We start from the raw sequence: 16,047 nt of genomic DNA, 5'->3' as shown, positions 1-16,047 counted from the left end.
GTACGTAATTATGACCGCGTTGTCGTTTTATTTGTGGTCTAGAGAAAATATCTCGACTTTTACGAAGAAAACTTTTAGCGGCCAGGAAATTATTCACAGCTTTCATCATATCATTGTTTAACAATATTACGAAACAAAAACTGTCACAAGGGCCATGATCGAAAGGATCGTCTTGGCTGTAAGCGCATGAGTGGACTTGGTTAATAAAAACCTAATCTAACCAAACCTAACCTTCGTATAATATGCAAGATGTATAACCGGAGCAAGATTTGATATGGAATATACACACGAAAATAAATTCAAGTAAGGCTCACGCTGCTACTGCATGAGGATCGCGCATGCGTCAATGCAAAACTGTTCCTGTGGCGAAACCACAGTCTAGTATATAGATACAGTTGCGAAGTTCAATACGTAGTAAATATGCAAACATTAGATAGTTACCCACCACTAGGATCGCTAATATCGCCTCATTACAGGCAATGCAAAATAGTACCGTCACAGTCTATTGTTTCTAGCACCCTCAAAACTCAAGCTTCGTGACTGTATATAGTAGACTGTGGAGAAACCCTCACCTAAGACACGTAATCTATTCGCAATATTTACGCAAATACATCTTGTCGCTAACAGTGCTGCTCTCTCTCTCTCAGTAATGTTCAGAACGAAGCAGGTAGAGGAAAAAAAAAAAAAAAAAAAAAAAAACAAATTTCTCCTTCTAACGACGCCACAGATCACCGTCATGTCCTTATGTTGGCGACATTGTGTATTTAGCTCAATTTCGTCGTACCGTAACAGCATGGTTCAAAGCTACCGTAGCAAATTCTCCAGTTTAACGAAAACATTTTTATCGCATTATTATTTAACGAAAATATCAAAACAAAAAAGGAAGAAGAGAATTACACGGAAAATAATATTTTGTTCATCCCTGGTACGAGTTTCAACCTGTTTGTACACAGTCAGTATAGATCCGCGCGGGGGCACGTAAGATAACTGCTGAGCTATTTTGTTGACGTCACACCATCTTATCTAAACCTAACCTAATATTCAACTCTTAATATTTAGAAACCACATCAACGGATGGTAAAATAGTGCAGCACGATTCCCACGATCAGAAGGTACTACTAATATGTGCAAAATGGTAAACCCACAGTGCTATTAAAGTAAATATTCTAATCACAATTATTTGTGAATGTGACCTGAAAACAATGAAATATTAATACCTTCATATGGAATAACATCAATCACAAAAAGTAGGTATTTCAGTACTCACCTTTGCTGAATTCTGCAACAGGAACCAGAAGTAGGACCTCGAAATAACCCTTGATGCATCACAGCATACGAACAAGCTCATAGAATTCAGCGTATTTTCTTCCAATATTATTTCTTCTCTTCATCCCGGTTATTTACAGACGCATCCAACATATAACTGCCTTTAGTAAACTACCAATTGGTAATAGGTCGTTACACATAATAAAACTACCAGGAGTAGAAACATGAAGAGCACAGTTTTAAAAATCGTTCGGTAATATGCATATATTTGTAACCTATTTTAGTTTGTGAAGTAGTATTAATGGAATCTATATGTAACAAACAGATCTATAATAAGATCCAATGTGAACACATCAGGGACTGTTATATTCATGACTACAGATACAATAGTTACAATAATTATTTATTATTAAACTGATAACGGACGCCACTTCACTGACAGCCGCGCTTGACCGGAAAGAAAGGAATATCGAACTTCCAATTGCTTCCTCGGTCGAGGAAAGAAACATAAAAAACTGAATAACGAAATGCGTCTTAACAACTCATGCGAGCAACGCCATCTGGCCAATAAATATCGGAAGTAATTTGCCCAACGCCTGAAAGGGCATAAGAAAAAGCTGGAGGGAATGAAAATTCAAACATAGGAAATTGTTCTCATGTATGAATGTTAAAATGTGTTTTGTTTCTATGTAAGACTATTTGAAACATTGCTTACGTTGTATAATTACAGCTGAAAACACAGTAGCCGGAATATTCAGAAAGCGCTCTACGAAAGTTGTCTGTCTGTCTCGTAGGAGGTAGGAGCTCTTATCAATGACATGAAGATATATTAATTGTCATTAATTAATACTGGTGGTCTGTCAGTGGATTAATCCAAATTAAGGTCGTTTATTTCTCTCCAGATCCATTACTGTGACTATTTTACTGTAATTGGTGGGATATAAATTTATTCTGAATCATATTGAACACATAGATAATAGAGAAGCCGCATATGCTGGCAAATATAATATGTAAATGTATTCATTAACCACTATCATCCTTTTTTTCTTTTCCTCCTCCTCGTACTTCTAAAGGCACTAGATACTTTTATCAGTTTCGTTTTCGCTTTTCTTTCTTCCTTTCTTTCTTTCTTTCTATTTACCCTCCTTCTTTCCTACAGATTTACAACTCAATACTGTGTAAGGTAGGATATAAGCTAGGCCTGTGTCCAACACTTAACAGGCACACATTACGGGCCGCTAGGCTAACAAAGAACACCCATCCCATGAAAGAAAAGTAAACGTTATCCATTGTCCACAATGGGAATCGAGCCACAGACCATTTGGTTGGAAAGCGAACACGCTATCCACATACCCACAACGGTGGAGGCTTCTGCTCTTGAATTGAATTGAATTTCGAGAGGGGACGCAGCATTGCTACCTTTCAAGATTTATTAAACTAACTCACAAGCTAAGCGCACTCCCAATCCACACCAACTGATTGCACTAAGATTCGCCGCGTACCCAGGTTTCGAGCAGACAACCCCACTCGTCCCTAGGCAGTCCCCTCCGTGCGTTCAGGGAAAGCTACGGAATGATGACGAAATGGAGAAATGTTGACGGAATTATGTAGATGCCTAATGTGGAGAAAAGAAAGAACCCCGAGTAAAACCCAACTGCAACCTTGTCCACAACAAGTGTCACTGTGGACTTGTCAATGAAAAATCCCAGATCCGACCGGAACTCGAACCCGGAACGTCTGCGTGACAGCCTGAAAGTCTGACCACTCAACCACCGCAGGGACTGCCCTTGGTTTGTTATAATTCTTAACAAGTAAGCGTATTTGTGCAGGGTCTCCCTTATCATATGGCCAGCTTGCAGCAAGGCAACCACTTACAACACAAGGGACACCCACTGCAATCTTGACTTAGGAGACTTGGATATCTCCAGGTGCATGCCGAAAATTTAATCCGCTGAATTTGTAATCGAACATATTACTATTTAAGAAATACTATTAAAATGCATGATGAATATGTGTTATTTGTATGCCACATTTGAACCATGAAAAGACTCATTACACGATTTTTTAAATTACAGCACTTTGCTCAATGCCCTTGTGGCTTTCTTCATATTCACTGTGTCAGGATCAGGAATAAAGAACCATAGGTTATAATTGACATAATCTACCTTAATTATAATAGCATGAAGTTCAGGTGTTGTATAAATTCAATATAGGGTTACCATGAGAAGAAATTCTATAGGAGGACATGGAATCTAAAATAAGAGTTCATTGCTGAAAAAAGGAGGACTTTTAAAAAATTGGTATGAACAAAATTAAAGATAAAAACAATGGCTCACCTTAGTCAGTTTTCTCACTAGTTGCTGGATCAGTATTACATCTGTACCCTACTTATCCGTGGAGCCTACTTTGTGCACAAGAGCCTGAAGGGACCAACTTGTATTTTGTAACAAATAACTATGGAACTGTTCACAGGACATGTGTTTGAAATTAGATTTCACTATGATGATACCTCTGACTGTCTCCGTTAGCATGCGATTTCGTTCTTTTGTCCATTGAGCAGATATTAGGGAAAATACTCTCTCAGCACTTCCATTGTGACTTGGGATAAATAAATAGAATTGACATATTTTTAAGAGTTCTGAGAAAGTTTCAGTGCTCGCAGAACTATTGGAATTGAAGAATTTGCATCACTGTTTAATTAAACTTAAATCTTTGTCCAAATTAACTTGATTGGCATATCTTTGTACATTGCAGAATAAAATTGATGAAATAGCTTAGAATCATGAATAGTGACTTTTTAGAGTTGTAAGAATTCAATGCATGTCAATAGGTCATCATATTTTATGTTTTTTATGTGATCCAGCTTCAATCATTGAAAGCAGTTAAATTATTTAATAGATTTTCACCATTTGTTTAAGTATTCTATCCATAATATAGCACATTATTCAATATTCATATTAATTCTAGTTGAAATCCGAAATGCCGGGCATTTCAATTTTTTTTAAATACCTGCCGGACAGGATAAAATGTTTAAACAAGAGGGCATGTCCTCCTTTTGCCGGACGGATGGTAACCCTATATTAACATGAGTAGGGCAGGCAGATACAGAAGCCTACATTTATTATCTTAAGAGCGGCCGTTATTATTGAAAGCTTCAGATTGTTATTGTGAACGAAAGTTCAATTCAGACACAGAGAATATCTGCGATCGGGGAATTTTATTAAACCAAAGCGACAAAAGAAACACGACAGTTATTTGTTTACTGTATAATTTAATATCTTACTCGCACAATATCACAATCACAACAATCACTCCATGATCGACTATGTAACGATCAGTATAATCTCTCTCATATTAACAAAATGCAAGGCTCTCGTGTAAACACAATAGACTACAATGAAAAATCTTACAGTCATTGGTTTGTGTTTCTATTACAGGAAAACTTCATATAGGAAATAGAATTTACGAGAAAAATCCTACTGGACGGAATATTTACGATAGATGGAAGTAACTAGAGGTCAATCTCTACTCCAGTGGTACTATACAGTATAATATGAGATCTGTGCGTGTCAAACAGTCACAAAGAGGGCCTTGCTACATAATTTACATCATTAGAACATTATTACAGATATATCTACATACATACATTCATTAACAATAATTAACACAGATATGTATTTGATTATTACAAAATGAAACAAAACAATGTTTAAAAAATCTTAAGATATTTATAAAATACATGGATGTGTAAATAAAATATTTTAAGTAAAGGTGTCACTTATTGTCGGGGGACGAATTAACAGTTAAACGACAATATCGGAAGCCAAAGGGAGTGAATCATATGCATTGCTTCGGACCTCCAAAGCTAGTGGATGGGCGTTTCTATGATGACGACGACGACGACGGCGGCGGCGGCGGCGGCGGCAACGGCAACGGCAACGGCACAGTAGTGAAAAGTATGTGGTTGGAATGGCAGAGAGATAAGTATCTCACAACAATTTAAAAATATAATTTAAACTATGGCAAACTTCTGTAAGACGAATAACTGTGTAACCTGTCGGCTTTAATACCGTACTTCTTATAAGTACAGTATTTGAATATACACGTCTTACGAAACATGAATATTTTATTAACTTAAATTGCACAAATATAAATACACTATTTACCAAAAAGTAATTGGGCACTGTTTTTGCCCCTTTTAGAATCTTGTGGTACCACCTCTTGTTGCTATCACACCAGCCACTGTCATTCATGTTCTCCACTAGTTTGTGTAGGATATCCACTGGAATGCGTCGCCATTCCTCTTGCAACATGGCACTCATTTGCACAATGGAGGTTGCCCGCATTTACCGAGACCTCAATCGCCGTTCCAATTCTTCCCAAAGCTGCTCAGTGGGATTGAGATCAGGACTGTGTGCAGGCCAGTCCAACCGGTGAGCATTATTGTCTGCATACTACTGCATAGTAGCCGCCGAAACATGCGGCCAACTTCCATTGTGCAACTGAGTGCCATGTTGTAAGAGGAATGGCGACTCATTCCAGTGGATATTCTATACAAACTAATGGAGAGCACGTCTGACAGGGTGGCTGCTTATAGCAACAAGAGGTGGTACCACGAGGTTCTAAAGGGGCAAAAACAGTGCCCAATTACTTTTTGGTAGATAGTGTATGTAGAATACATCTCAATAATTGATTTTATATGGCATTGCTTGCAAGCTTGTAACAAAATGGCCTTACCTTCGGTACCGTATACGAGTATTGCAATCGTTACTGTTGGTAGCATGCTTGATTTAATCTTCAAGCTGCCCTGCCTAAAAGTATCTCAACTATTTCCGGACATCTTTAGATATTCTAATATGATTTAAATTTGGTGGTAATCAGCTTATGCTGTACATTATATAGTTGGCTTGCACAATTATAATTACTATATTGTGCTTTTCAGAGAACCTACATTAATTTGTTCACTAAGAGTTTTTACTCTAAAGAAATTTAGTTTCGACTAATTCATTAGAGTGAAAACTCTTACTGAACAAATTAATTCATTAGGGACAATGATTGCCTCAATTGTTTAATATGTTACTGTTTCAAGCAGATCTTTACACGAAATCGCAACGCTTCTCAAGTATTTCCAGGAGAGTTCTCAACATAAAATTACTGCTAAGCGACAACTGTATTTGCGCGAGAGTCTTTCAGGCTGTGCGACTGAGCAACTTGAGAGAAGGTACTGAGTAAGGACCTTATGAAGACTTACAGATTAACATGCGCACAAATCACATCGGAATTCTGGCCACAAAAATTACGTCGACAGCCATAATTATCAGTAACAATAAGTATGAAGACTGTTTTCAGTTTGTTTACCATGGCAGTCAAATTATGTCTCCACTTCCTAGGTTTTCAAATTTAAAGAATTGATTACCAGGATTTTGTGTGTTCCGACTCAATTTCAGAACTAGCGCACTTATTTATTGCGTTATAACTTCGGAAGAACACCTACTAACAGTAAGTCTATACTCTGATCCTTAAATAATTCGCTACCAAACACACAACCTCATGGTAAACCAGTTTCATTTTTTTTTGTGGTCCTATTATTACGCTTTCAAAATATATCGTCCAATTCTTACGCCATAAACTCAGAAAGTTTTGACAACAATGTTAAGTGCTAAAGATTAGTCGCTTTGTCTCCCCCAATTTGTATTTGTATTTTGTAATTATATAAGAGAAAATCCCGACTGGAAGAGACTAGAGAGACCAATAAGATGGAATATCATAAAATGAAGGTGTAAACAAGGCGAAGCGGGAAAGAGAATTCAGCCTTTAAGACTACAAAGATCAAAGTGTGTGGAGTGGAAAGTGGCAGACTGTGGTTCGCTGTACAGACCGATTATTTAGTCCTGACAGCTCAGCGACGCGAAAGAGGGGAAGTAATAGGAGTAGTGGGAAGAGCTCCGGAGTAGAGTTAAGGGCGAGCGGTCGGTAAAGGAATACAGTACAGCATGACTGTACTAGAAACATACTGCTCTACCGCACGCATGACATCCGATCGCTCCGAAGGCAAGCGAGTGACTAACCCCAAACGCCCCTTGGCGTAACTAAATGGACTCGCTTGACCCAGACGCACATCTCCGGCGACTGTCAGGACTAAATAATCGTACTGTACAGAACCAACATAAGACAGCAATACATTTGCTGTAACGCTTTGCAGACTTGTATAACTAAAAATCTACAGCCTTGGTTTCTTTTTAAAAATTTACTTCGCCATTACTTATTTCCGATCACAGTTGCTTAATGAAAAGTGTTCATTTCTTCGCCTTCTACAACCCCTTCAATTTACACTACATCATTCATTAACACTCTGTATATTGAAAACTGAGGAAACTCGGTTCTAGTGCAGTGATAAACAAGGACTATGTTTTCTGAACCCTGCATATCCACTACTGTAGGCCCTACGCCATCTACACTTAATGCGGAATAACTCACACCGTCACCCATGAACCAGTTACGACAAAAAAAACGTGAACACGTAGGCTACAGAATACTGCTGCTGCTGCTGCTACTGCTACTATTGAAATGATATAATGCGGAAAAAAAAAATTGAGAACTGTCAAAAGATAAGGTCAAGGCGGTTGTCGCAAGCTGTGTGTTTACTTCATAAAAAAAGTCACAGCTTTTCTTGTCTTCTGACATTGCTCAACAAAAATGTATAATTTTGTAACTCATCTTTAAAGGTGTGTAACTATACATATTTAAATGGTAAATAAATATATGCATGTCCAAAAACATTAGAAAATCGGTCAATAAATTCACGTATTTACAATAGTTTTGTCCGATAAACGTACAACACTCAAATAATTTATAAACGTAGGAAGGTTCACAGCCCAAAACAGTTGTTCTTTATACTTTTACATCTGGAGGTTCAAGCAGACATTTCAATTGTCTCGGAAAAGTTTCATGTACATGCAGGCTACTACAGAATTCAGTTAATAGTGTTTTTATTAGAATAATGCTCATCATTAGAGAGGCCGTGCAGGCCTTTCATCTGATTAACATTATATTTTCTGATACATCGTCCCCCTTCAATTACAAAAATTGACGCCATTCTTAGATAAGAAGAAATTACACTTTCAGGAACGGTTGCATCCGTGTTTCAAAGCTTCCCTGTCATTCCTAACCTTATTTCTCTTCACATCAGACGCATTTCGAGTCTTTATAGTCTTCTCCACTATCAACTCCAATTCCGTGCCAAGTTTAGTGTAAATGGGTACAGTTAAAAACGCACATAGTAGTCAGAAAATATGGAGAAATTGATAGAACTGTTCATTAAAATATACGATTCCAATTTGCGAGGAGCTGATATTCTCAGGTGATCAGGAATGATGGAGGATTCCTCAAATAACGCAAGATGGCCTAAAGGTGCATCTACTGTAGATGGTTCAACTTTTCTTTAAACTTTACGCATTCAAGCAATGCATGCAATATTGATATTTAATATTAATTAATATGTATACTGTGGGGAGCTTACGAGAAAGTCTCTGTAAGGTGTACCTATTTTAATTAGGTGCGTTGCGGGGAGGTATTGATGAATGAAGCACCGCTCTTCCTAGAACTGACAAGAGATAAGTTGTTATGAGCCTTATGACACTAAACAGATGACATCACTGTCGCCATGATGTTTTACTTATACCGTGACTGAAAATATCAGATAGTTTGAGACTAGCTCTGTGTCGGTGTGTTGTATAAGTTGAAACTAATATTTATATTTTAAAAGTTGATCGAATGTATTCACGTTGGTTAGTTAATGTAGTCAGCAGTGTGTCATTACGTCGTTTTCTGCGAGAACGAGTGACGTTACGCTGGCTGTTGCCTGCATGTAGGATTGGCATACGTCACATTCCTACCAGGGCTGATCTCGTGAGCTCCCACAGTACGTGATGAAGATGACGTTCAAAACGGCACACCATGGAGATACAAAAACTTTATGCATCTTAATTGAACGCGCGTTTTAATTGAATGTGCGCATGCAAGAAGGTGACTTTTCCAAAAGGGTAAGTTTTCAGAAGGTTAAAACTGATTTATATTTGTACTTAATGCAAATGAAATTCATTGTTTATAATACCTCAGAAATGCAGGCATTACCATTGTCTATTGACATGTTGTAATAAAAAAGTTGTGCAATAAGATATGTGACTACAAATCAGTTTTAACCTTCTCCTGGAAACTTGCTCTTTTGGAGAAGCCACCTTTTATGTAAGCGTACATTCAATTGATTCTTTCAATATTCTTCCCAGATTGCATGCGTATACGCATGGAAAATTAAATCGTGTAGATGCAGCTTTAATGACCTTCAAGACTATCGATTCTGTGTGCCTACTGTTAAAACAAAAATCCATTTAAAACATCTATCCTTGTTAAAAACGAAATCTGAATTAGGGCAATTAACATAGTCTTAATTTCATAAAACTGTATATTCAATTAGGTAACCGTAATGATACAAAGATAACGAAGAGGCCTACATTAAAAATTGTAAAAAAAAAATTGCACTAATAAGAATTCAGAAAAATGCAAGTGGTTCATCGAAAGTTGTGTATCAAACAAATATCCCACAAAATACAGTATCTTGAAACAACGCCATCTACAAAATATGATTTAAATTCATTACTGTCATTTTGAAAAAGGACTAATTAAAAAAATAATCTTTGCGCGACAGCCCATGCAGTGCCAAGACCTGCCAGCAGAGGTGAACCACCAATAAACCAATATAGGGTAACGTGTTTGGCACGATGATGCCCCCCCCCCAACTGTTTTAGCTGGTTCGCGAAAAAGGGTTTCACTATTTACTGTGGCTCCCCAAATTCATCACGATGTTGGGTGGGCACCGACTTCATGCATTGACCGAAATCTCGCGAGAAAATATGTCCTAGACCACGCAGCTACGACACGGGACATTAATTTGCAAACATAGATTAAACTAAGGCGAATGGTAAGTTTGATCATTTTCAAACCATTCAATTTATAAGACATGGTTAAATCCGAGACTATCATATAGAAAGATTAATAATATTGACTTATTCGTATGTCAGTGTCGGTGTAAATACAGTAGGCTATATTGATTGAATGTATTAAATGTCATTGAAGTCTCTAAAAACGTTTTAAAATTCTTGGAAATTCTACCAGAAATACTTCATAACACTGTCTTGAGCTGGTTTATTTTTTCCTCTCCACTACAGTCAGATACGCTGAAACATGATGAAATATGTTTCCATACTTTATACCTCAGAGAAAAATAGCTAGACGATATAAATAACGCTTTAAACTTAGTTCATCGGATTTACGTTTGTCGCCGATAGGTCTACTAAATTTTTAAAGTTGGCAACACTAATAAGTACGAAATCACAAAGTAAAAGGGTCTTCCTAGAAATAATTTAATCTAGTGTAAGGCTGGCTTGGGACGGACAGACAGACACACACACACCTGTCGAGTCGTATGTCGTCGCAGAGAGAGCGGCCATGTCGCTAGTTTGTTTACACGACGCCAGAGTAATGTATGGCACTGCCACCACGCAACTCAATCTGTCGCGACTCCTTGCCAACCAGAGACCTCGGTTGAGAAAGCTATTGTCTACAGTTATGACACGGGGAAATCGCAAACAAAAACATTCTACGAAATATCGTAGTCTTGTCTAAACACAATGCAGCACAATATTTACGCTCAAGAAAGAGAGAGTGAGAAAATCATGTGAGAATTATGACTGTTGTGTTTGTTTAATAAGTAAACTGAAAAAAAATTTCAGTTGCCTACACTAAATTTTGTTCAGAAAAGAAAGACGAAATATCATTACATCTTTATTAGGGATTCTCAAAGGTTTCTTTCGGCTTTGTTAAATTCATTTCGAAGCATAGATTGTGCCTGATTTATGGGTTTAACGCTCAACATGACTACACTATTAGGCCCTACGTCTTTCTCGTCCTCCGTCCTGTTCGGCTAACTTTCCCTCGTATGGCGATCGAACGTTCTCTGTAGAGGAACTGGCCGATACCAAGCACTCATATATAAGTTCTCCATTAGAGAATGGAATCTTGTTTTTTTCGAATAGTAGCTACAGAAACTAACATAAAACCACATTTGAAAATATGACTATCATCGTCCAATTTTTCGATCTCTAAATAAAAATAGGCCTACACATTAACTGTTCTTTTAAAAAAAAAATTAGAACATTTAGATGCATTCAAACACCGATGGCAGGGATTTGTGGAACATTTCTAAACATCTGTGTGCGACATTTAAATACGTTATTCTGTAACTTCAACAAAGTTGAAAGTTTCGTGATTTCAATACTGCGCAGGCCTGTTTAACTCCGATATATTGCTGAAAAAAAAAAGAGCAACGAAGACTTTTATTATGGACCGAAAATAAAAGGCACTGGCGAAGTTTTATGAAGTGCTGTCAGTATCTTCGTCTTTTTCACTGCAGCAAGTTATGAACAATAAAAGCCAGGATCAGAACATAATGTAGGCCTAGCAGCGAAACTGAGTGAGCTGAATTTGCGGATACAAAGTTTTATGAGGAAATTAAACTGAAATTGAAATTAACAGCAAACTGGTAATGTAACATAATACTTAAATACAAGCTTAACACAGTTGGAAAGAATAGTAGGTATAGGACGAAATTAGATTTCTAAAAATGATTGTGTATAAAAAGTCCCATAGTCCCAATTAAAGAGATAAATTGTAAACATATTAAAGAAATTACGGAGAAACTATCGTAGTGCTACGATATGGTGAAATAAGAGAAAATAAACCGCAGACGTCCAAAGAGTATAAGAAATTGCGTTCCCCAAAAAATTCTATTGGGACTACGTCCAATCTCACAGTACAAGAGATAGAGAAAGGAAAGAATTAAATGAGATACAGAATCTTCCGTTAGGAACGCGACTGCACCCCGCGGCCCGCACGGCCGTTATATAGCGCGGCTCCTTTTCACCGGTAACACGAGTTCAGTCGCGTTCCTAATGGAGGACCCTGTATTATTACCAATGAAGGATTCTGGCGTAGAGAAAATTACACGAATTGAATGGAAGTGAAGATAGGTTGAAGACTACGCACAAGAAGGAGACCAGTAGAAATCGAGATGAAAAGATTCGAAAATCACTCACAAGTAAATTCCCTTGTCCAACACAATGTGTTTACTTGGTTATTTAGCGACGCTGTATCAACTACAAAGTTATTAACGTCGATGAGATTGGTGATAGCGAGATGGTATTTGGCGAGATGAGGGCGAGGATTCGCCATAGATTACCTGGCATTCACCTTACGGTTGGGGAAAACCTCGGAAAAAACAACCAGGTAATCAGCCCAAGCGGGGATCGAACCCGCGTCCGAGCGCAACTTCAGACCGGCAGGCAAGTGCCTTAACCGACTGAGCCACGCCGGTGGTAAGACAATCTCTCTGGTAAATCAATTCAAATGTTAGTCACGTAATTTAGTAAATACAGTATGTGTCCATTTCTAATATCTTCGAGTCAAAGAATTGAATTTATTGCACAAATATTTCGTGTAACTTGAAACTGATTCTTTTTTATTCCCTGGAGCCACCAACACTTTTACTGTCCACCAAACAGGAGAAAACCCAGTGTAGGAATTTGGCGAGCATTACTGGAGCGAAATATAAGAAGCAGGAGAATAATGACAGTTTAAAAACATGCGCCCTCGTGCATGTGAAATCGCTGTACGTAGAGTTTTACAGATCAATACTATCCAATCAAATGTCCTTAAACGGGTAGTTACGTCAGATATGAGCGTGAACTCGCGTGTGAAGATGAATAATATCAACAACTTAACCCCGCACGCCTAAGACCCCTGAAACTTTAACTCGCTTGTGGTACAGTATTTGGGGAGCATTCGGTTTAATACACTTACACAAAGAGAGCAATCCTTCACTCTTGTTCTCCACATCATTATAATTATTGTTACTGAAATTGATTTACTGGTGATGACAAATTTTCTAATGACAATCATTATTAGGCCTACTAATTAATTATCATGTCCCGCGCCGTAGCGTCGTGCCTGGATTCGCGATAAGGAATGCGTGCTGGTTCGAGTCTTCATGAGGAAGGAATATTCTTATGAGATTTCGACCGGTGCCCACCCAGCATCGTGATGAATTTGGGGAACTATGGTAGGTAGCGAAATCCGGTTCCACGAGCTAGCTATAACGACTAGGGGAATCATCGTGCTAACCACACGATACTATCGTTCTAGTTGGAAAACTGTTCGCTTTGCTGCTGAAGTATGTTGGTCCTCTATGAGCTGTCGTTCCCAGTTTATTATTATTATTATTATTATTATTATTATTAGTATTATTATTATTATTAAGACGCACTGATATTATTGGCTAGCGTAATATTCAGTTTTCATTTGAACACCATATTATATAGATAAAAATAGAGAAATAAAAAAAGCTGAAGATAAAATAAATAAAAACGATTCGACAAATAAAGCACTGACATTTGCCATTTAGGCTGGATGTATCTGAACAGAAAATTATTATTATTATTATTATTATTATTATTATTATTATTATTATTGGCGATGTTTCGTGTTATTATTGATTCTATTTTCATGGTTTTTGTGAACATTTCATAATATTCTCTAAAAATTGAATAATTATTTATTCATATTTTCGGTTTTTTTTGTGAACATGTCATAGTATCCTCTAAAAATTAAATAAATTGATTAATATTTTCGTGGCTTTTTATGAACATTTTGTGGTACAGTATAAGAATCATTTATAACTCGCTTGAGAAATGCTGCCCTAAAAGTTACAGACTTTTTTATTTGATGGTAATAATCAATAATGTAACGCTAAACTGCATCTAGAGTGAAGGACGAGACTTCTCACATGTTTTTACACCTTTCTCTAAGGGTAGAAGAAGCTATTTGCAAAGGTTTATGAAGACCAGTCAATTTTCTTGCACAGCCACTGAACTCAATCTCTTACAACTTTTGGCTGTAGGAACATTTAAAAAAAGTTGATGTATACAAGATACAAGGGCAATCAACGGCTTGGAGGCATAACATCTGCAGACTGTACTTTAGCAATAAAAATGATCGTCTTTTATCTTCGTATAACTTATGCCTGTATTATGTTTTCACCTATATTTATTAAAGTCTACTACCTAGTCTGTAATTATATTTATAAGTATTGTTTACTTGCAATTTGTTCACGATAACTGTTTTTAATCTTATCGTTCCTGTAAAATTGTCTAATGGTCTAGGCCTAATATTAAACATCTTTCACATTTTTGACACCTAATTGCAAGGAGAAATTTTATAATTAATTTAACTTAACAGTTATAATAATGAATAAACTGAGTTAGAAATGTTCTCAAACAAGTTTCAGCTGCACTTTCAATATACCTTCCTTCATGTGTGGTGCGGGGTGTGGGCAGGGTCAGGGGTTAACCAAAGGGGTGCAGAAAGGCGAATGGCGGTCATTAGCCAACCGAAACTTTCCTGCTGATGCCGTTCTTGTATTGTACTAGATTACATAATTTTGTACTCACTGATTTAAAAAGACGGAATGATTTCTCAGTTCTCATATTATTAGAGAAGCAGTTTAATTTAGTGACTCATGTATTCAGTATGTATATATGTACGTATGAATTTATTTATTCCGATATTGTTAAAAAATGTTTTTAGTGCATGTGGGTATTATTATATTTCTAAAAGAGGCAGCCATCTGTTGAGATCTTTCCACAGTACCAGTTTGACAAACACACAATATAATGGTCTATCTGATTATTTTGACTGATTTATAAATGTACAATATTCTTTTTGTTTCTAATTAAATGCATCTATCTGAAAGGGCAAAAGGCTGAACTATGAGAAGTTATATACCCCAAAACCAACGAAAGACGAACCAATGAACGGAATTGGAGTTAATATTCGTTCTCAGAACGAAGATATTTACATTAGTAGGTACCTTCTTGGCCGAGTATCACTTAGATTCTTGTAACTCAGTATCTCTATGCCATTTCAAATGGAACTGAATTCAAAGAACAATAATGCTGTGAAGTTGACGTAAAGTCTAGTAAACGAATTTAATGACCGAGAAGTTCAAACAGGATGAAGAAATAAATAAAGGAAATAGGTCTATATATCCACAACTAAATTCAGCCGACTATTGGTGTCGATTTCTTCTCTCTATTGCTGATAAATTTATCACATTTACTAGGAAGTCAACGATATTATAAACAAAATAAAGGATATAAAATAGAATATGAAGTTCGTAGACACATCCGACCTTTCAACACATTCATAATTTATGATTTCGCTGGCTAATCCGATTGACTGATTATTGTTCACATAAAGCATTTTGGTCTTGAACTAGTGATACTGAAGTCCACTCCAGTAAACGTTCCTGCGGCCGACGTGGCGACACCTGATGCATCGTTCACCATAACTGAAACAATTGAAAATCGCATTCAATCTAACATGCCAGGCTGTGACCAGCATGTTTATGTAAGGAGAAGTACGGTTGTAATAACATAAAACGAAATATAATTGTGGTTATGCATGTAATTTTGCTATCCAAACGACGTTCATTTGACAAATGTCAGATTTGTTGCAAACATTCTAAAAAAAATGACAGTACTATAATACTACATAACACAAGTGCACACGCTACTGCAGGAGAATGTATGTCTTGGACGCGCCACTACAGATATGTTCGTAACTCCGATGGGAGCAATACAGTACAAGTACACTGTGCACGGTACAGAATTT

At 37.0% G+C, this 16,047-nt stretch overlaps 1 protein-coding gene across 1 annotated transcript in view; it reads right to left on the bottom strand.

The window, feature by feature from the left end:
- Positions 1-7,692: 7,692 nt before the first annotated feature.
- Positions 7,693-16,047, bottom strand: part of LOC138705929 (forkhead box protein L2-like) — a 196,982-nt gene continuing 188,627 nt past the window's right edge. Inside the window, exon 9 of the mRNA XM_069834719.1 lies at positions 7,693-15,724. Within this exon, the coding sequence (XP_069690820.1) occupies positions 15,624-15,724 (101 nt within the window). The 3' untranslated portion in view covers positions 7,693-15,623. The remainder of the gene's footprint in view (positions 15,725-16,047) is intronic.

The sequence above is a fragment of the Periplaneta americana genome, chromosome 9 (assembly GCF_040183065.1).
Source record: "Periplaneta americana isolate PAMFEO1 chromosome 9, P.americana_PAMFEO1_priV1, whole genome shotgun sequence".
Lineage (NCBI taxonomy): Eukaryota > Metazoa > Arthropoda > Insecta > Blattodea > Blattidae > Periplaneta > Periplaneta americana.
The sequence above is the reverse complement of the archived record's forward strand: the minus strand, read 5'-3'. Positions and strand labels throughout refer to the sequence as shown.